The sequence below is a fragment of the Abramis brama genome (genome assembly GCF_963993115.1).
Source record: "Abramis brama genome assembly, chromosome: 5".
In the NCBI taxonomy this organism is placed as follows: Eukaryota; Metazoa; Chordata; class Actinopteri; order Cypriniformes; family Leuciscidae; genus Abramis; species Abramis brama.
The window spans coordinates 4,890,649-4,910,394 of record NC_139967.1 but is presented as its reverse complement, the minus strand read 5'-3'; the positions used below and the strand labels follow the sequence as shown (position 1 = coordinate 4,910,394).

At 35.9% G+C, this 19,746-nt stretch overlaps 1 protein-coding gene across 3 annotated transcripts in view; it reads left to right on the top strand.

Annotated features, from left to right (window-relative positions):
• Positions 1-19,746, top strand: part of msi1a (musashi RNA binding protein 1a) — a 40,000-nt gene that overhangs the window by 10,620 nt on the left and 9,634 nt on the right. For all 3 annotated transcript variants that reach the window (XM_084114243.1, XM_084114242.1, XM_084114241.1), the window contains exons 5-9: positions 4,790-4,831; positions 6,145-6,237; positions 15,606-15,654; positions 17,397-17,479; positions 17,999-18,116. In XM_084114243.1, the coding sequence (XP_083970369.1) occupies positions 4,790-4,831; positions 6,145-6,237; positions 15,606-15,654; positions 17,397-17,479; positions 17,999-18,116 (385 nt within the window). The remainder of the gene's footprint in view (positions 1-4,789; positions 4,832-6,144; positions 6,238-15,605; positions 15,655-17,396; positions 17,480-17,998; positions 18,117-19,746) is intronic.

Below are 19,746 nucleotides of genomic sequence, written 5' to 3'. Positions count from 1 at the left end.
TCATGTTTAATGTGTTCATTAAATCATTTTTTCCCTACTGATAAAGTATGTTTACAAGCTGTTTAATTCATACAAATTTAATGAAAATTAAAAATGTATGAAAGAAAAATTAATTAAAACTGATCCCATGATGGGAACCCTTAAAAGGTTCTGCATATGAAACGACTGACAGAACCCTTTAAGATTCTATATAGAACCTTTTTTTCTAAGAGTGTAACATTAGAAATCTAACAGTTTCCCTCATAATTATTATTATTTATTTTTTTGTGTACTTAAGATTTTTTTTAAGTCCAATAAAGGGTTTAGCAAAGTAACAGAACACCTTGAGAAATCATTCATGTCTGTAGCACAAATGCTGCAGGATGAGGTGTACGCACTGAAGTTTACTACTTGTCATAGGTTTGTTCAAAATCACTAACTACAGTTTACTGACACTAACTATATGAGTGGTAATAGTGATGCTTAACTTGGCCTGAAGGAACTTTAAAGAGTGTATATGAGCTCCTGTGTGTAAAATGAGGTAGAAGCTGATAAAAGAGTGAATAGGAAATATACTTGTGTAGTTTGGTTTGATTTGTTGATGGTTGTGTGGAGTGAAAAGCAAGCTGTGTGTGTGTGTGTGTGTGTGTGTGTGTGTGTGCTCGCTCATGAGGGGGTGGACCTCTCTCCGTCCCATCTGTTTGGGGTTCATCTTTGTCCTTATAATTAATGAAAGCAGAGGGGGCTTCATGACACACACACACACACACACACACACACACACACACACACACACACACACACACACACACACACACACACAATCAACACCCTGAGCTTTTCACTAGCAGGTTTTGTTTTAGCTGAATTGCGCCTTCTCTCTCTTCCTTCTCTTTTGTTGTTTTCATTTACTTTTTTTTTGTTTTTGCTGTTTCGTGCTGATTAATTTGCCCTCACCCCCTTCCTGCCTCTCTCTCTCTCGCTCTCTCTCTCGTTTTCTCCGTATCTCCTCCCTCTCAGCTCCGAGCAGAGATTGGATGGTGGGATAGGCTTTGCCTGCCCTCAGGCCTGAAAAGAGGATTGTTTGGAAACAGATCTGTTCCAGTAACCTGTAAAAGGAGTAGCATTCGTCAACACACACACACACACACACACACACACACTTGTGTTTCTATCAGTTTGTTCTTTCTGTCTGATACTTAAAACTGTATCAATGTCATTTCTGACCTCATTTTGGATTCCATAAAGCTTTGGTTATCCATATGTTACAACATATTTGAAGGAATATGCTCAGTGTGTTCAGATATTTTTAAAGACGGAACTATGATTTTCATGAGTTACACATTTTTACAAAACCCTACACTCTACACTCTTAAAAATAAAGTTTCTTTATTGGCATTTATGGTTCCATGAAGAAACTTTAACATCCACGGAACCTTTCCAGTGCACTAAAGATTCTTTATAGTGGAAAAAGATTCTTCAGATTCTTCACGCTAAGAGTTATTTTAAGAACCGTTGACTGGTTCTTTGGGGAACCAAAAATGGTTCTTCCATTGCTTCGCTGCGAATGCACACTTTTGGAAACACACTTTTATTATCAGACATTGCACTTAAAACACCACATAAGCATCCACAACATCACAGTGGATTTTCCCAGGGCCAAACGTCACTTGTTTCTTCAGAAAATGTTAAAATATGAATAAAAATAAAAAGATACAATAAAAAAAAATAGTATTGTAATCTGGCACGCTCAAATATAATGTGCTAACAATACACTTTACTGTTCAAATGTTTGGGGTCAGTAAGATTAGTTTTTTTTAAAAGTTTTTTTTTAAAGAAATGAATACTTTAACCCTCTGGGTTAGGGGTTATTTTTTAAAACACACATTTGAACTAGTGTAATTGTAACAGAGCAAGATATTGCAAATGTGTGACATAAATCAACAATTCAACCCCAATGCAGAATGCACAGACAAAAATTACATTTTAATTGCAAAATCTTTGTATTACGTGTTTTAAATTATCACTATCCATTCCTTATTTTGCTAGAATTTTTAATTATCAGTCAAATCCTGAGTAACAAAAATGCTATCCTTGTGCTCCCTTTCTAACAAAATTTTAATGTTTGATTGTAATCATAATGCAAAAGCAAAAGCAAAAAAAAAAAAAAAAAAAAAAAAAAATCTAAATATCTAAACCTTGACAAAAAAAGTAGTCTTTTAGAATGTCTAAATATATTTCTAAATGCAAAACCTAATAAAAGAAAGAAATTATGTCTAAAAAACAACTAGGGAATCCAAAAGCCTCTCTATATATTTATATAGGGAGCTATACAGCTGGTCACACCATGACATTGCACAGGTTTTTATTTTTAATGTCTCCAGATGACACTATTCTCAATAAATAAAATAAAAAGATTTTAAAGGCCTTCATTCTATTTTAATCTGAAATATTGCATTTATTGCAAATAATTATTATTTGAAAAAAAAATTCTATACATTTTAAAGGAAAAAATAGCTCTTAAATTTTTTACATCGCATAGTATCATAAAATCCCCTAAAAATTCTAAGTAACAATCATAAAATAATATTGAACAAAAAATATATTAAATTGATTTTCCTAAAAAAAACTATTTCACCGTGAAGGTACCAAGTGTGACTAAAAAATGAAGGGACTCAGAATTGATCAAAAGTGCTTGCAAAGATATTTGTATAATGTTACAAAAGATTGAACTGTAGTGAGTTTTAAATGAGTTTAAAATGATGGTGATCTACCAGTGAGGTTTTTATCCGGATGAACTGATTCACACTCGTATATCTGACGTGACTTCACATGATGTTTTGTATTTCTCGTGCACAGGTTGGGACGAGGTTTGGGATCAAAAGGTGACTATGAGTGTAGTCTAGAGATTCTGAGCTGAAATCATAGTACTAAAACTGTAGACACTAGCAAGATCAACATGGTAGAGTCTTGCTGGAGCGCACCAATAGATTGCTACTGTGTGCTACACCTATATGAATCTAGTTGGTGTAGAAGGTCGCTTAGATCAATGGCAGTGCATGGCATGGGGTGGCTAGAGATGGTTTCTAGAATTAGGATGGAGATAGCCTTGTCTAGTGGGATTAGTGCTGATTTTTGTTGATTAACAAATCTATACCTTCTAGATTGCCAGGATACTGATCTATATTTTACTTTACAGGCTCTATTCTCATACAGTCTGCTGTAGGCATCTGGTCAAGTATGGTTTACTTATCAAATATTTATTTTAAGTTGTATCTTTCGGAATATATTATGATCCTAAAACTATTAGTAACTTTAGTTTAACTTGTTCTGTAATTCTTTGCAAATAGATCTTTTTTTTCTGCGAGCTTCCTTTTTTCCCGCTGTCAGGGTTGCTTATTGATATAGATATTATACAGATATTTATCCAACTATTTCATATTACTATTGTATCCAAATATATCCCCAAAAATAGGAAGCATCAGTGCTCACAAACAATTAGAATGTCATTGTTTTCAAAATGTATTGAATGCTTTTTTATTTTTGCAGGATTTTTACAAAAGTGTGAATTTTTGGTATAAGTAAATAGTTATGTAAATATAGGTGATCATATGTTAATGAGCTTGTGGTTGTTGTGATGTCATAGCATGATGATTTGCATCTTAGTTTATTATAAATGGTAGTAAATATCTACAGAGTACAAAGTTTTTTTGTGATATGTCTATAATATCACCAAATAATATGCTCTTGATATTGACATTTTCAATAACAAAAAGATATGTAAATTTAAATAAATATTAAAAGCTTTCCAAAAAAAATGACTGACCCCAAACTTTTGAATTGTACAGATACTGATTTGGGAAAAAAAATGCTTTATTTTATTATTATAATTAATAATAAAAATATATTATTATGTTATTTATTATTTTTTATAGTTTTATATTTTTTCAAATAAATGCAGCCTTGGTGAAAAACTTGGTGACCTCAGACTTTTTTCTTTAATTTTGCAGGATATTTGCAAAATATTATATCATTTTTGGTATAATTAACTTTTTTTTAAAATACATTTATTTGCCACAATAGATATTTTAAAACATGGGCAGATGAAAAGCTTTAAGCAGAAGTTTTCTTTCAGTTTTTCTTGTGTTTCTCACATGACTTGCAGTGGTCAGATGATTCCACACTGGCCTGAAACATGGTGGGAATTTAATGTAATTCCTTTTGAAATATTTCAGAGGATTTGTCTGTTACGAAAGCTTTCATTTCCTGCCAGGTTCTGCTTGCAAGACTGTGAATATTGTTCAAGTAAAACATTGTGTTGAAGTATGTGTTGAAGCTTTCATCAATAAATAAAACATAACAAATATAGTAACTTACATTTTCATGGTGTAGAATGCTTAAAGAAAACACTGACTGAGATGTAAGATGTAGAAATACTTAATTTGGTGATCTAGTTGACTTCACATGCACAGTTCAGTTTGATTTGTTTAATGTTTATTTTTCATATAATGATTACATTATGTTAACATCAGTAAATCTTTGGGAAACACTGACTGGTCTGTTTGTTGAACAGCTGTGATTGGACTTTGAGAATATTAATGAACTACTATCTTTGTCTTTCAAACGGACCATACATGACGTTTCTTCTCACTCATGCCTCTTATTCCCTCTCAAGATTCAAAGAAGCTTAATTCACATGCTAAACAAATATCTCTCTCTCTCTCTCTCTCTCTCTCTCTCTCTCTCTATCTCTCTCTCACTCTCTCTCTCTCTCTCTCTCTCTCGCTCTCTCTCTCTCGTTCTGTCTCAGATTGACCCTAAGGTGGCCTTCCCACGTAGAGCTCAGCCGAAGGTGAGTGCGAAGTCTCAGTTCAGGTTAACATCACAGGTGTTGTGATGTCACACGTCACTTCTCATTAAGGACATGTAGGCTCTGTTCTAAAACCTATGAGTGTTTCAAAGCGTCACAGGTGTTTTCTCCATGTGACAGCTCTTCTTTTTGACCATACTGAATAGAAGTGGCTTGAAGCATGGGCAATAAGCAAACAAAACCTTTAGAACGACAAGTAAAAGGACCGTAAATAGAGACTAAACGACGATAAAAATTCTAAAGATACTTTCTTTTTGACCGTATCGCACATAGTCTACTGTTCAAATGTTTTTTTATGTTTTTGAAAGAAGTCTCTTCTGCTCACCAATGCTGCATTTATTTGATAAAAAAAAATACAGTAAAAACTGTAATATTGTGAAATATTATTAAAATATCAAAGAACTGTTTTCTATTTTGATATACTGTAATATGTAATTTATTCCTTCAATCAAAGCTGAATTTTCAGCGTCATTACTCCAGTCTTGATCACATGATCCTTCAGAAATGTACATTTACATTTACTCATTTAGCAACTTTTGTAACATTATACATGTCACTTTTGATCAATTTAATGCATCCTCGCTGAATAAAAGTATTAATTTATTTTGGAAAAATCCAAACTTTTGAATTGTAGTAGCTATATATCTTCAAAGATAAGGTAAGCCCAGAATGCATTGTGATGGGCTCAGTGAAATTTCTTCCAAGATGGCGTAAATTAAAAATAAAAAGTCAAATTTAACTTAAAAATTAAATAAAATTCCTGTCTACACTGGACTGTCCTATAAAAATAATGTAAAAAACCCCCAAAACTCCACGAATAAAATAGATATCGGTGCGGTGTATTTTTATGCTTATTAGTGTATTGCGTTGTTAGCTTGAAATCAAGTCTCCCCTGCGTGTGATGAAAAGTGTTACTTGTGGATCTGTCTGACAGAGTTTCTCCCTGTGTGAAACGTTCCAAATCCGAGTTAATTAAATTCCATTTCGGAGGTTCCATTTTTAGTTAGGATGTTCCCTTAGAAGGCAGCTTCGCAGACATTAAAGTAGCTCACTAGGTTTTGGAACAGTCGTACATTACTCCTACTTGTGTAATAGACACACACATTCTTTTTTTAACAAAAAATATTAGTAAATGTTAAAATTAGCATGTCAATGCTGTTCATGTAGTTATTAACTAATGTCAACAAATTAAACCTTATTGTAAAGTTTTACCAAATACTTATTAAAATGGCACCCTAGTTTTCTTGTAGAAAGTCCTGTAGTCTCATTATTTGTCTTTTCTCTGGTGTTTTCAGCTGGTAACAAGAACAAAGAAGATCTTTGTTGGAGGGCTGTCTGTCAACACCACCATCGAAGATGTGAAACAGTATTTCGATCAGTTCGGAAAGGTGAGTTCAAGGGCTCTTTTCTACTTTTCTTATTTCTGTCATTTAGTTTAGTTTCTCATGCATCCCCCCCCCACCCCCCCGATCCTTAATAAACCGGCTGTATTTAGTACTGTATTTTAAGACTTCTGTATGACAATCATACTTTTGTTCATCAGGGCAGGTCACGCTGCTTAATACCATTTAAGTAAATGTAGGTGGTTATATGTTAATGAGCTTGTGGTTGTGATGTCATGATGTCACATGATGATTTGCATCTTAGTTTCTATAAATGGTTGTAAATATATTAGAGTATGTCTACATAGTTCAACTTTATAAATGTATATAGGCACACGCACACACACGCGTGTTTACTTAGCTATCTAAATGGGGACATTTCATAGATGTAATGGTTTTTATACTGTACAAACTGTTTATTCTCTCCCCTTACACTAAACCTAGCCATCATACAAAACTTTCTGGATTTTTACATTTAAAAAAAAACTTTAATAACTTTATTTTTTATACCAGATTTACAAATGAGGAGGTCCTTAAAGGGAGGTTTTTGGAGATTTTGTCAGGTTTTGGTCACTTCTGAGTACAAATTTGTCCCCAAAATATAGTTAAGTAGGTACACACACACACACACACACACACACACACACACACACACACAGACCACACACTTTTAAAAGAACCAGAAAAACAGTTTTCTGTGATATGCCTGTAATATCACCCAATAATGTGTTCTTGATATTGGTGCTTTCTTTGACATTTCCAATAACAAAAAGGTCACATATATCTGTCTCTGTTTTGATGCACACAGAACACATGATATCTCTTTTATGCTCCATCTGTCTCCACTTGTTCCATTTGTTACTGTCATATTCGATGTCAGTGGTAAAGAATCGGTGTCCCAGTTGGAGTCCTTGTGTTGCTGCTTTTTCTTTCGTGCGAGAGCGGCCCGCTGAGTTGAATAGTGGACAACAGGGTCTAAAGAAAGAGAAAAGCATATGAGTAGAGGCAGGAGACGAGTGAGGGAGGCGGCGTCGCCTCCTGTGGGTCGAGGGCCAGAGAAGAGAGCGAGAGGAGGAGAAAGAGTAAGACACGCACTACAAAGGGAAGCTTTAAAAGTGGGTGTCCTATAAAATTGTCCTAAACTAGCCAGAACTATTAGAGTAAAAGGGACACTAAATAGACACAAAACAACTGGTCATGATCATGTTAATAGGTGATTCTTTAATAGGGAAAACCTTCTGACCTTCAAATGTAAACTACCCTTCAAAAGTTTAATGTTTTTGAAAGAAGTCTCTTCTGCTCAACAAGGCTGCATTTATTTGAGCAAAAATGCAGTAAAAACTGTGAAATATTATTACAATTAAAAATAATGGTTTTCTATGTGAATATATTTTAAAATGTAATTCGTTCCAGTGACCAAAGCAAAATTTTCAGCATCATTACTCCAGTCTTCAGTGTCACATGATCCTTCAGAAATCTTTCTAATTAGAGCTGCACGATTCTGGATAAATCGAGAATCAGGATTTCTTTGTTTTCGTTTCAAACAGAGATCAGGATTCTCCCACGATTCTGAACAGACAACTTAACAAAATAACATGTAAAGAGGTTCTGACAAAATGTTAATTGCTGCAGTCTATTCAAAAATGTGTATTTAATTTGAATGAATTATTTTAAACTAAAAATCAGTTTGAGTGAATGATTCAATGACTCGCTCTTAAAGACTTGTTTCATTATTGGATGAATCAGCGTGTTTGAACGAATCTCTCGAATGAATGATTCAATGACAAACATTTTTTTTAACAGTCACTTGTTGCCACCTACTGGTGTAACGATGTAATTGATACAATCGTTATTTGAAACTAGTAAATGATGACATAATTTTGGTGAACTCCCTTTAACAGACAGAGGTGAAATGAACGCTTTTAAATCAAGATCAGAATTTTTCAATGATTTGAAAATCAAGCTTTTAATGTTGTTTATATGTCTGTGGTATTTTTAATACGCTTTAAGACAAACCACAAATTCATAAGTCGACACCATTGCTCAGTATTTTCTCCTTAAAACTGCAGTGAACCAAAGTCTCAAAATCGCTGGTGTTTCTGACGTCACAAACTACCTTGTAACCAATCAGGTCATGGTGTGATCATCAACGAGTGGATCTCTGAGCTGAGTGAGTGAGTGGAGGTGGGGCTCATTTGCATATTCATAGAACCACGTATACTAAATGAGGACAGGGTGTAGAGTTAAATTCAAGCAATTTTAAGGCATGAAGAAATTTTTTTTCAAGGAAAAAACTTTGAAATATGTAATTTTGGTGATCAAAGATGAGTTTTAAGGGATAAAACTATCGACTACAGGGGGACTGATTTGTCTGATTTGATGCTCAAGAGTGTATTTATGAGTAAAACAGGATATTCGGTGAGGCAGGACTTAATTGTATGCTTTAAGAACTGATTGATTTGTGAAACACACCAGGTGTAATGTGATTGGAAGGGAAGGCCAATAACTTTTATATGTTGTGTTTATATAAATAGGGTCAATTTTATGATTTCACCTGTTGTAATGATCATTTTGACTTGTAAAAAAATACCAAAATCCACTCGTGTTTACCAAGACCATAATTCCATCATGACGTGTGGTAATGTTTATATGAAACGTACTCTGAAGACATTTCAAGTAGTCCCTCGCTACAGAATCACACTTATATAAAGTGACACTTACTGTAGTAAATGGTGTGAAGGTAGGAATGGGAGAATGGGGCGAGGGTGTGAGGGTGCTGTTGGCAAAGGGGGAGGGTCTCAGAATCTTAACTGATGCAACAGCTGCTGCCCCCCCCCCCCCCCCCCTCTCAAGCTTGTTTCCACGGTGACCTGCTGGGCCTATTGTCTCCGCACACATCTCACTGTGTCACCGGGTGCATGTGGGCTCTTTTTTTTTTTAAATATGTAAATGCACGTGTGGATTCAGTGGTGTACACTCTCACAAATGCGTATTAGTGGGTGTCAGCACCTCGTGCACCTGTTGGGCTGCTGGGAGTTTCAAGACAACATAAAATCAGTATTATTACCATTCAAAGGTTTGGAATAATTACCATGTTTTACTGTTTTTGAAAGTAGTCTCTTATGCTCATCTCTTATGCATGATCACATGATCCTTCAGAAATCATTCTAATATGCTGATTTGCAACCAAAACAACCAAAACTGAATGATACTACCAGAATCCAAGCTAACAAAAATATCAACCTTATTTATGAATGTTCTCTGAATGATTTTTTAAAAATGTTCTTGGTTTTGCGAACGTCAAGGAAACATTCCATTTTATCATTCCACAAACATTATTGGAACGTTACTTTTGAATGTTCTCTGAACATTCCGAAACAAGTAGTAACATTTAAAAATTGTTAGACAAACGTCCAAAACATTTCAGAAAAAAAAAAACGTTCCATGAACAATGTATAAATAATGTTTTTATGTTAACATTATTAAAGACCAGATAACTTTGAAGTTTCTTTCAAAACCATAACAAAATCATAATAATTTCAAACTTTTGACTGGTAGAGTAAAATCCAAACGTGTTTCAAATTCCATTTTGGGCATTCAAGCACGGGGAAAGTATGTGAAAGCAATCTGGATTCATCTTAGGCAAGGTTAAAGTTTACAAAGAAGGGATTTTTCTACACTTAATCTGTGCTAATATTGTGCTTCTTCTCCACACTCCTCTCACTCAGCGGTTGGATCGGTATCAGAAAACACGGTGCATAGCAGAGAGTGTGTGTTTTGTTTGTGAGATCGTGCTCATCCATGGCGGTGTAAACAAACATGTCTCCAGAAATCCCTAACATTTCTTTCGTAATGTAATTTGTCTCATAGCTGTTTCTCGATTTGACATGCAAAATGATTTTAGGTTGTGTTGAAGCAATATTAGCTGTCATCTTTGAAGGACTGCCTTCCTAAACTTTTGCATTTCACTTTTCTCTTCCTTATTTTTTTATTAAAATTTATTTATATTTTGACAGTTCCTAAACCTTTAATTCTGTTAAGGGATGCTATATTTGTTTGCCATGTCTTTTAGTCCTGTCATATCGATTAATCATATCTAGCATAAAAGTTTGTGTTTATATAATAGTATTGTATATTATACACACACACACACACACACACACATACTGTATATGTATGTGTGTGTGTGTGTGTAACATATATAATACATATATTATATAAACCCAAACTTTTATGTTAGATGCGATTAATCTTATATTAGCAATGTTCTTTGTTTTAAACATTTTTGGCTTCTGAGTCTGATTTTGCAATCATATAATGTCAGGGTTTATTTTTTGTTACGATTAAGATAAACTTACTAATTATAATTAAGTAAACTTTTATACATGCCAGTTTACAAAAGTACAAAACAACTAAATATTTACTTTTTCAGAAAGCAAACATGAGTGTCTGTGTAAAACTCACTGTAACAAAGTTTGGGAGCGAACTGGCGCAAGTTCAACGTTAAACTTTAATCATAACATACATAAGTTGCTAGGGTGTTTTGGGTTCTTTCTTACTGGACCTAATCTAAAGAAAGGGAGACATATTCCAGTTTTCACCTGGTGTTTTAATCCGTCTCTTTTGTCCACTTTCAAACACTTCTGTCCTGATTTCTTCGAGAGGAGGGCTGTATATGTATGGGCTTTTTCAGATCTTTCGATCTAATGGACGAAATAAGCTGAATTTACATATGAACGTGACCAGGGACAATGGGAAAACACACAGAGAACATCAGGTTTAGTTTCTGCTCTGACAGACACAAGACCAGCCGAACACTGGTCTTAGAAATCAGGAATGGTGAGAGAAATGGTGAGAGTGTGTGTTAGAGTGTGTTAGAATGGTGAGAGTGTGTGTTAGAAATCAGGAATGGTGAGAGAACATTGAGCTTGGTGCGTTTTTCATCTTCAAACCAAACTTGGGTCTTCAGTCGACAAAGTTTAAATCCCGTCTGGCTAGAGCTCTTCCCATAATGTTACTCATTAGATCAGTAGACGGAGAGTAGACGGTCTTTTGTGTCTGTTTGACCTCATGAGCGTTTACACTACTAAAGCAATCCGGTCGAATGTGTTTTCAACTTCCTCTGGAAGTGGTTGAAAGTGGACAAGCTCAAAGCGCTTTAGACCCCGTTTACTCCTGTATTTAGTGTCGTCCACCTGTGATCCGATCGACCAAAACGCATCTTAACACCAGCTGTAAACAGGGCCTATGTGTGGCTCGGGTCACTCTTCAGTCTAAATCCATGGGATTTTTCAGTCTTTTTATCGTCTGCCAGGTAAATCTCATTGCTTAGTAAAGTAACAACACACCTCTACTCAACAAACCTCTCAATTTGAGGTATGATTCATGTTCATAGAACAAACGGTGCAGGAATGTTTGTACGCCAAAGTTTAATACTCATGGTTAGTGGTTTGTTGAAATCACTAACCTCAAGTCTGATCAATAATAATAGTAATACACCACACCACATTCAGTTCTCAAATTTTTCATTTTGATATGCAGATCTTTTAGGGATACACAATATATCAGTGACACTATCAGCAGCATTATTTTTTATCATTTGTAATTTGGCATATCTGGAAAAAGTAGATTTTTGTTGTTGTTGTTGTAATTCCCAGTTTAAAAAAGTTAGCCTGTACATATTTAAAGTATAAATCTAAAGTTTTGATGTCTGGTTTCATGTCAGATTCTAGTTTGGAGCTCTAGTGTGAATGTTTTTAGGGACAAAAACATCTGAATCATCCAAAAATTCGACTGTCAGTATCGGTTTATCTGTTATTGGAATGGTTTTCCGTCTCTTTCACCTATTTATACTTGGTCAGTAACTCATAAACACAAACATCACATTGATCATTTTTCACATCAGACACGTCAATGCTAATGCTCACAGCAGCTGTCGGTCCGCGGTCTTCTCCTGACTTTGCAGTGTCATTGGATTTTGAGGATGGGGAGGGGGTTGTTTGTGGGATTGACTCAATGAAGGGAAGGGTACGACCAGGTTTCAATAGGAGGGGTTAGGAGAGGGTTATAGTTAAATGTCAAGTCTAAGAGTGTGTGTTTGACAGCGGCCTATCTGGGCTAAGAGTGTTTGACCTTTCCCATGGTCATTTAACCAGGTGGCAATGAAAAGAGCTACTCGGTCACATAAATGTTGGCGTGTCATGTGACTCTCGAGCGCTTCGGCTCACACAGACTGAAGTGACGTGTAATCCTGAAGAAGAAGCCATCAGTCAGTAAATAATTAGGCCTCGGATCTGGACAGGAGACGGTTAACAGTTGCTTCACGATGCTCGTGTTACAGGTTGTGTTGAGTTTCATCAAACGATCAAAAGCAGGATATAACTGTGAACAAATTCACACAGTCATTATCAACATTTTCAACGTTAAGGTGTGGTGTTACGCTAGATGCAATTACAGCAATCTCGAGTTACAAATCATATTAATATTACTATAATCAAAATGAATGTAAAAAATATATATATATATCTCATTATGAAATAAATATTTTTTTCTTTAGGTCACGTTGGCCACAATTATTGGCACTCAATTATTGCAATGTCCTTTTCCCAAGATAACAGCTCTGAGTCTTCTGCTATAATGCCTGATGAGTTTGGAGAACACCTGGACAAGAGATCAGAGATCATTCTCCCATACAGATTCTCTCCAGATCCTCTAGATTCCCAGCTCTGTGTTTGTGCCTCTCCTCTTCAGTTTTCTACAGGGTTCAGGTCAGGGAACTGGGACGGTCAGGGCAGAAGCTTCATTTTGTGCTCATTGACACATTTTTTGTGTTGATTTTGATGTTTGTTTTGGATCGTTGTCCTGATGGAAGATCCAACCACGGCCCATTATAAGATTTCTAGCAGAGGCGGTCAGGTTTTGATTTGTTTATCTGTTGGTATTTGTTACAATCCATAATGCCATGTATCTGAACCAGGACCTCCAGCAAAAAAAAAAAAGGCCACACAACAGTATCTTTAACCGAGGGCATGGGGTACCTTTTATCTCAGTGTGCACCAAACACATCTCGAGTGTTTGCTGCCAAAAGACTCAACTATTTTCTGCAATTCTCCAGCTGTGATCCTTGGAGACTCTCCTCCTCGCCATTCATTTGCTCAACAATCTTTTGCTGCACATCAGAACTATATTCTTTGGTTTTACTCATTGTCATGGATGATTAAGAGAATTTGGCCTTTGTGTTTCCTCATATTCATGGCTGGATAATTTCATGCTCCTAGTCACCCTGGTTTGCTAAAAAAAAGAAGAAAAAAAAAAGAAGGCGTAAATGTGAATGGGAATATACTTCAGAATTACTTTACTCATAAGAATTCCAATAATTGTGGCCAACATGCATTGGAGAAAAACATTTATTTCATAATGTGATTCATAATTCCCCCCACTTTCAATTGTTTTACTTCAGTCATACTTTAGTGAAAGGTTAGAATTTTGTGAATTTTTTTTAATGAAAGATCAGTATATATATATTTAATATAATTTAATTTAATTTAGCTTCAGTTTAGTAATAGCGATGCTTGATGCTAATTAGCAAATCTTTGACAAAGTAATACTATTGTTTATTAGCCTAACTGTAAGCTCTTTATGGTTGCAACATTATGATCAAAGATTATTCTGTAAATGAATGACTGAAGCAGTAATATATAATTTAACTGATGTACAGTCACAGGTGAACCATTTTATAATGGCTTTAAAGACAGCCCATCCAAACAGATTTTAAATCTATTCATAACTGTTTTTTATTGTGGCGGTTGATTGTACAACGTCTAATCAGTTCTGTCTACGGCAAATGTTATTATGTGCAGTCTTATGTTAGATGATATTGTGCCTGTTGATGGGTAGGAGACTTATAGCTTTTTATACGGCAATTTGAATTTAAAGTTCTCTTTTCATTTGTTAGCCTGACCGTTGCTTCATCACTGAAAACATATTCCTCTCTCTTGTCAAAGTTTATTCTTCCAGCACTATTCATAACAGCCATTATCCAACTCCTCGTCTCTCTCTCTCTGTTCTATTCATGAAAGGAGAAGCGAGGGAGGGGGTCAATTCTTCTAATTGAAATTCTTTGCAGAGTCTCCATGGGAATAGTAAACTTTGGAGAGGGTTTGAAGAGAAAGGGGGGAACAGGACAGAGAGAGTTATTGAAAAGATTTACCCCCACGAACTGTGAAGTCGGGAGGGAGCGGACTGAGAGATTCAGGGAATCAGGCTGTTCGTGTAAACTACGGCCGGTGGACACCGAAGTCTGTTTAATGAGAGAGAGAGAGAGAGAGAGAGAGAGATGTGTTTGCACCTTCGTTTTGTGTCTGCGCCGGTTTCACTGTTTATTCTCCACAAACAGTTTCTAGGGTTACTACAGTCATTAAAACCTAGAAATGTCAGGGGATTTTTAGACCTGGAAAAATCATATTGTGAATATAAATTCTAAAATATTTTACCAGGTTGAGTTGCTTCTTGTGGAATTTTTTTTTTTTTTAATTCCTCCTCATGTAATCCCACACAAGAGAATTTTAGGGAATTAATATAATGAAAATAAATTTATCTAGTTATGTTTCACTCTAAAATATTTTATCAGCCTGAATTGCTTCTTGTGTGTGCAATCTGTAATTTTTTTTTAATTTTTTTTATCCTTGTATAATAATCAGACAAAACAGGATTTTGGGAAACTTTAAAACCTTGAAAAGTCATGGAAATTTCTATAATCGTATCAATATATATTTGTCTAGTTATATTTCATTCTGAAATATTTGCTTCTTGTGTATGCAAAATGATTTTTGAAAAAATCATATAATCATGCACATCATGAAAATGGTATTAAATGAATTTCTACTTCAGCACTAGGTTCCTTCATCATTAAGAATGAAGGTGCAAATTAAATCAAGCATTAAAATTGAGCATCATAGAAAGTTCCACAAAGAACTTTTATTTTGTAGCACAGACAGTTGTTGGCACTGTTTTGTTAGCTATTTGATGTCCAGTGTAACATCTGGGTTGTGAACCGCTGATCTTATAGAACCGTATACACTGACAAACTGCTCTGGATACAAACAGCGTTGTTTGCTTAACCTAAGGTGCTTCAAAGTATTCAAAGTCCCCTCTTTTATTCCCCCCCCTCTCTTTTTCTTCCATCCATATTGTCTTTCTTCTCTTTCTCTCTGTCCATCTCTTTCTCTCTCTCTGTTCCCTCCTCCCTCTCGACCCCTCCATCTGCTGCCCCTCTCTGTTTCTTCAGAGCTTCACAATAGAGCCTCATGCTGGGTAATGGCTTAGAGTGTCTCATCCCTCTCTTTTGTGTGTGTGTGTGTGTGTTTTGTCTGCAGGTTGATGACGCGATGCTAATGTTTGACAAAACCACCAACAGGCACAGAGGTAAGGCGGCATTCAGGCACGCACACACGCAAATGCACACGCTCGCGTTCAAAGCCTCACTGAGTCATATAATTATACAACAACAGTCAAGTGTGTACATGCTTCTGCAGTCATTCAGGAGCTGATGTTACCCTCCTCTTTTCCTCTCTTCTCTTCTCTCTTCTCGTCTAGTCTAGTCTAGTCTAGTCTAGTCTAGTCTAGTCTCGTCTCTTTTCGTCTTGTCTCATCTCTTCTCTTCTCCACTCTCCTCTCTTTTCGTTTAGTCTCGTCTAGTCTTGTCTCTTCTTGTATCGTCTCGTCTCTTCTCTTCTCTTCTCTTCTCTTCTCTTCTCTTCTCTTCTCTTCTCTTCTCTTCTCTTCTCTTCTCTTCTCTTCTCGTCTAATCTCATCTCTTCTCTTCTCTATTCGTCTGGTCTCGTCTCTTCTCGTCTCGTCTCTTCTCGTCTCGTCTCTATTCGTTTGGTCTCTTCTCTATTCGTCTCGTCTCTTCTCGTCTCGTCTCTATTCGTCTGGTCTCTTCTCTATTCATCTCGTCTCTTCTCGTCTCGTCTCTTCTCTATTCGTCTGGTCTCTTCTCTTCTCTTCTCCTCTCGTCTAATCTCATCTCTTCTCTTCTCTATTCGTCTGGTCTCGTCTCTTCTCGTCTCGTCTCTATTCGTCTGGTCTCTTCTCTTCTCTTCTCTTCTCTTCTCTTCTCTTCTCTTCTCTTCTCTTCTCTTCTCGTCTCGTCTCGTCTCGTCTTTTCTCTTCTTGAATTCGTCTGGTCTGTTCTCTTCTAGTCTCTTCTTTTTTCCACTCTTCTCGTCTCTTCTCCTCTCTTTTCATCTTGTCTCTTATCTTCTCCACTCTTCTCTTTTCGTCTCTTCTCGTCTCGTTTCGTCATCTCATCTCTTGTATTTGAGGAATGATTTAATCCTCAAAAGTTGCTCATTTACAACTCAGGAGATGTAATGAAGTTCTTATTTATACTTATTCTTCAGTATCAACTTAAAAAAACTTTATTTTAGGAGAATTAATACTCAAGACTTAAAAATAAAAGACGGAATAAATTCTCATTTAATTGATCAATAGTTTCTCTTTCATAGCTCATAGTTCAGGAGACTTAATGGACTTACATTTCATTTATATTTCAAGTATAAACTTAGTCTCAGATGCTTATATAACTAGAAAAACTTATTTGTGATCATATTGTTTAAAAGTTGCTTAACTTGACAAAGTTATGTGTCATTTAAGCTTTCTTGTGGAGAAATAAAAAGAAAGTCAGATCAAACAGGTTCTCTTGAAAAAAAAAGAAAAAGGTCAAAGGTTGGTCTTTCATACCTTGATGTGATATTTGAGATCTCGTCTCTTCTCGTCTCGTCTCTTCTCATCATTGTCTCATGTCTGTTGGCTCAGAGGCATTGCTAAAGTCCATGTAATCTGGTTAGTAGTTCAGAGGTTAAACCGTCAAGCACCTGCGAAAGGAAAAGTGGGCGGAGCTTGTGGTTGTGTGTGAGTGTGAGTGACAGATGAGTGGGCAGGATCGAGTAGGACAGGTAAGTGCAGCAGGTGAAGAGGTAATCTCTGGAGAGAATGGCCTGAATATATGAACAGATGTAAACAGAACAAAAGAGAGAACAGCTAATGAGAAAGTAAAGGGGAAAATTGATGTCAGGATTGGACTGGGCAAAATAAACATGCTCTATGTTTAGATTCTGTGAAAGCAGCGTCATGTTTGTGATTCGTGTGTACTTGCTCTGCAGGTTTTGGCTTTGTGACCTTTGAGAATGAAGACGTGGTGGAAAAGGTCTGCGAGATCCACTTTCATGAGATCAACAACAAGATGGTGAGTGTGTCTTGCTATGAAAGACTGTGCGAAAACGCCTTTTTATAAAGGTTTAAAAGACACTTCATTTTCAGTAATAATGTCGATTTGACCACACTGACTCTATCAGATTAGACCAAAACTTGAACTGAATTGAGCTGGATAATGAACCTCTTGTCTTCTATAGAGCTGCTTTACAGCTGAATCAAATTTGCTTCATTATTGATGAATTTTGCAACATCGACACTGACGTTGAACAGAACTGAATCATCATTGAACTGACTCACGCTGAATAATGACACTATTGTGTTCTGTAGAGCTGCTTATTGCTGAAATTGAGCACATTTCATAATTGAACTTAAACCAACATCGCTGAATAATGACGCTATTCATTAGTCTCATACTGAAGTTGGCATCATTGATTCTGTTATTTACTTGTGAAGCTGCCTTGAAACAATCTGTATTGTATAAAGCGCTATAGAAATAAAGGAGGCTTGACTTATTTCTGTGTGTGATGTCTGTCTTCGGCTCTGTTTGAAGGTGGAGTGCAAGAAGGCGCAGCCGAAGGAAGTGATGTCACCGACAGGTACGGCGCGAGGCCGCTCCAGGGTGATGCCCTACGGCATGGACGCCTTCATGCTGGGGATCGGCATGCTGGGTGAGTCGAAAGATGGAAAACGCAAATCATTTCAGCGCACTCGCGCACACATGAGTAAATCAAGCGTTCAGTCCTGTCTGATGAGAGTTTGGCGCCACCTGCTGTTTACAACAGGGAACTGCACTGTGTGATTGTGAGTGTGCCACAAATCAGAGCAACAAATGTCACATTATGCAAGATTTTAGACATATATTTTTTTTAACTTTATTGTAAAAATTAAGCTGCTGTGTGTGGGCTTGGGTTAATTTACTAAATAAACATTGCAAATTACATCAAATGTTATTTTACAACAGTTAAAACGAGGGGTTTATTCAGAACATTCATTCACAGTTAATAATTTAGCAGACTCTAAAACAAAACCACAACATTGCAAATTTCTTACTGCTGGAAAAAACTGGATAAATTAGTGAAAGTGAATAAATAGAGAATTAAATTCTGTATTAGTAACAAATATTGTTGTAAAATATGAAACTAATTTAACACATCCACTAAAAACACTACTTGATTATAAGACATGAGGCAAAAATGACTTTTTAACTGTGGAAGAAAAAATAACCTATTCTTCTGTTTTCTTATTCTTTGTTTGTAATACATTTTATACTCTTATTTTTTTTATTTCTTACACCTGTTATGATTATTTCGTGAATCCTTTTAATGGAAAGCACTTTACAACAGTGTATGAAATATGCTGGTAACACTTTACAATGACGTCCCATTAAATATCAAAGAGAAATACATTTGTTGCAGTTTTTTATTAATCTTTGTTAACGTCAGTTAATAAAACAACTGTTCATTTTTAGATCGTTATCCCAGGTCCATTAAATAACATTAACAGATACTTAACTTTTGACTTTAAAGGTGCCCTAGAATGGATTATTTTATTATTTTATAATGTTTCCTGGGGTGCCCTTATAATGTTAGTATGTTTTTTAGATAAAAATTTGTTATAATTTATAAATAAAAGGCATATTTCCTAGCCTGATTTCATCCCCTGATTTGAACACTCTGTTTGAAGGGGCGTGTCTGCTGTGAGACTTCAGTGTAAACGCCCACTGCTGTGATTGGCTGACATGCTTGCATATGAAATATCTGGCATTACATGTAGAGCTATCTGGAAAACTTTTACTATTACAGCTTTTATACGTTTTTACTATTACAGCTATCGGGATTAACGAATCATGAGAAGTTTTTTAAGTATTTAGATCTATTCCCATCACATAAAAGGTTGCAGTGATGAGCATTGAGCAGATGACAGCCTGTTGATCGCGTGAATGAAGATCTTATCACTGCAACGCGATATACTGATGCATAAACAGTGTTGAACGACTTTGAGAGAAAGATTATCTGTCTGAACTTGAACAATTACACATCAGAAATTCACATAACCCACTGGTTCTCCAGAGGCTCGGATGAAGGAGCTAAAAAAATATTTTTGTGTTCATTTGTACATCCAAACACTGAGCAACTGCCATGCTTCGTTCGCTCGTTTGCAAGCCACGATGTCTCTCGAGGAAAAAATAATATCGCACTGGATCTAGACAACACAGTGTAAATTATCGTTAATAAAATCACTACTTACCGCTTGCGGGAATATAACGTTAGTTGAAATTGCCCCCTTCGTCCGTTTGAG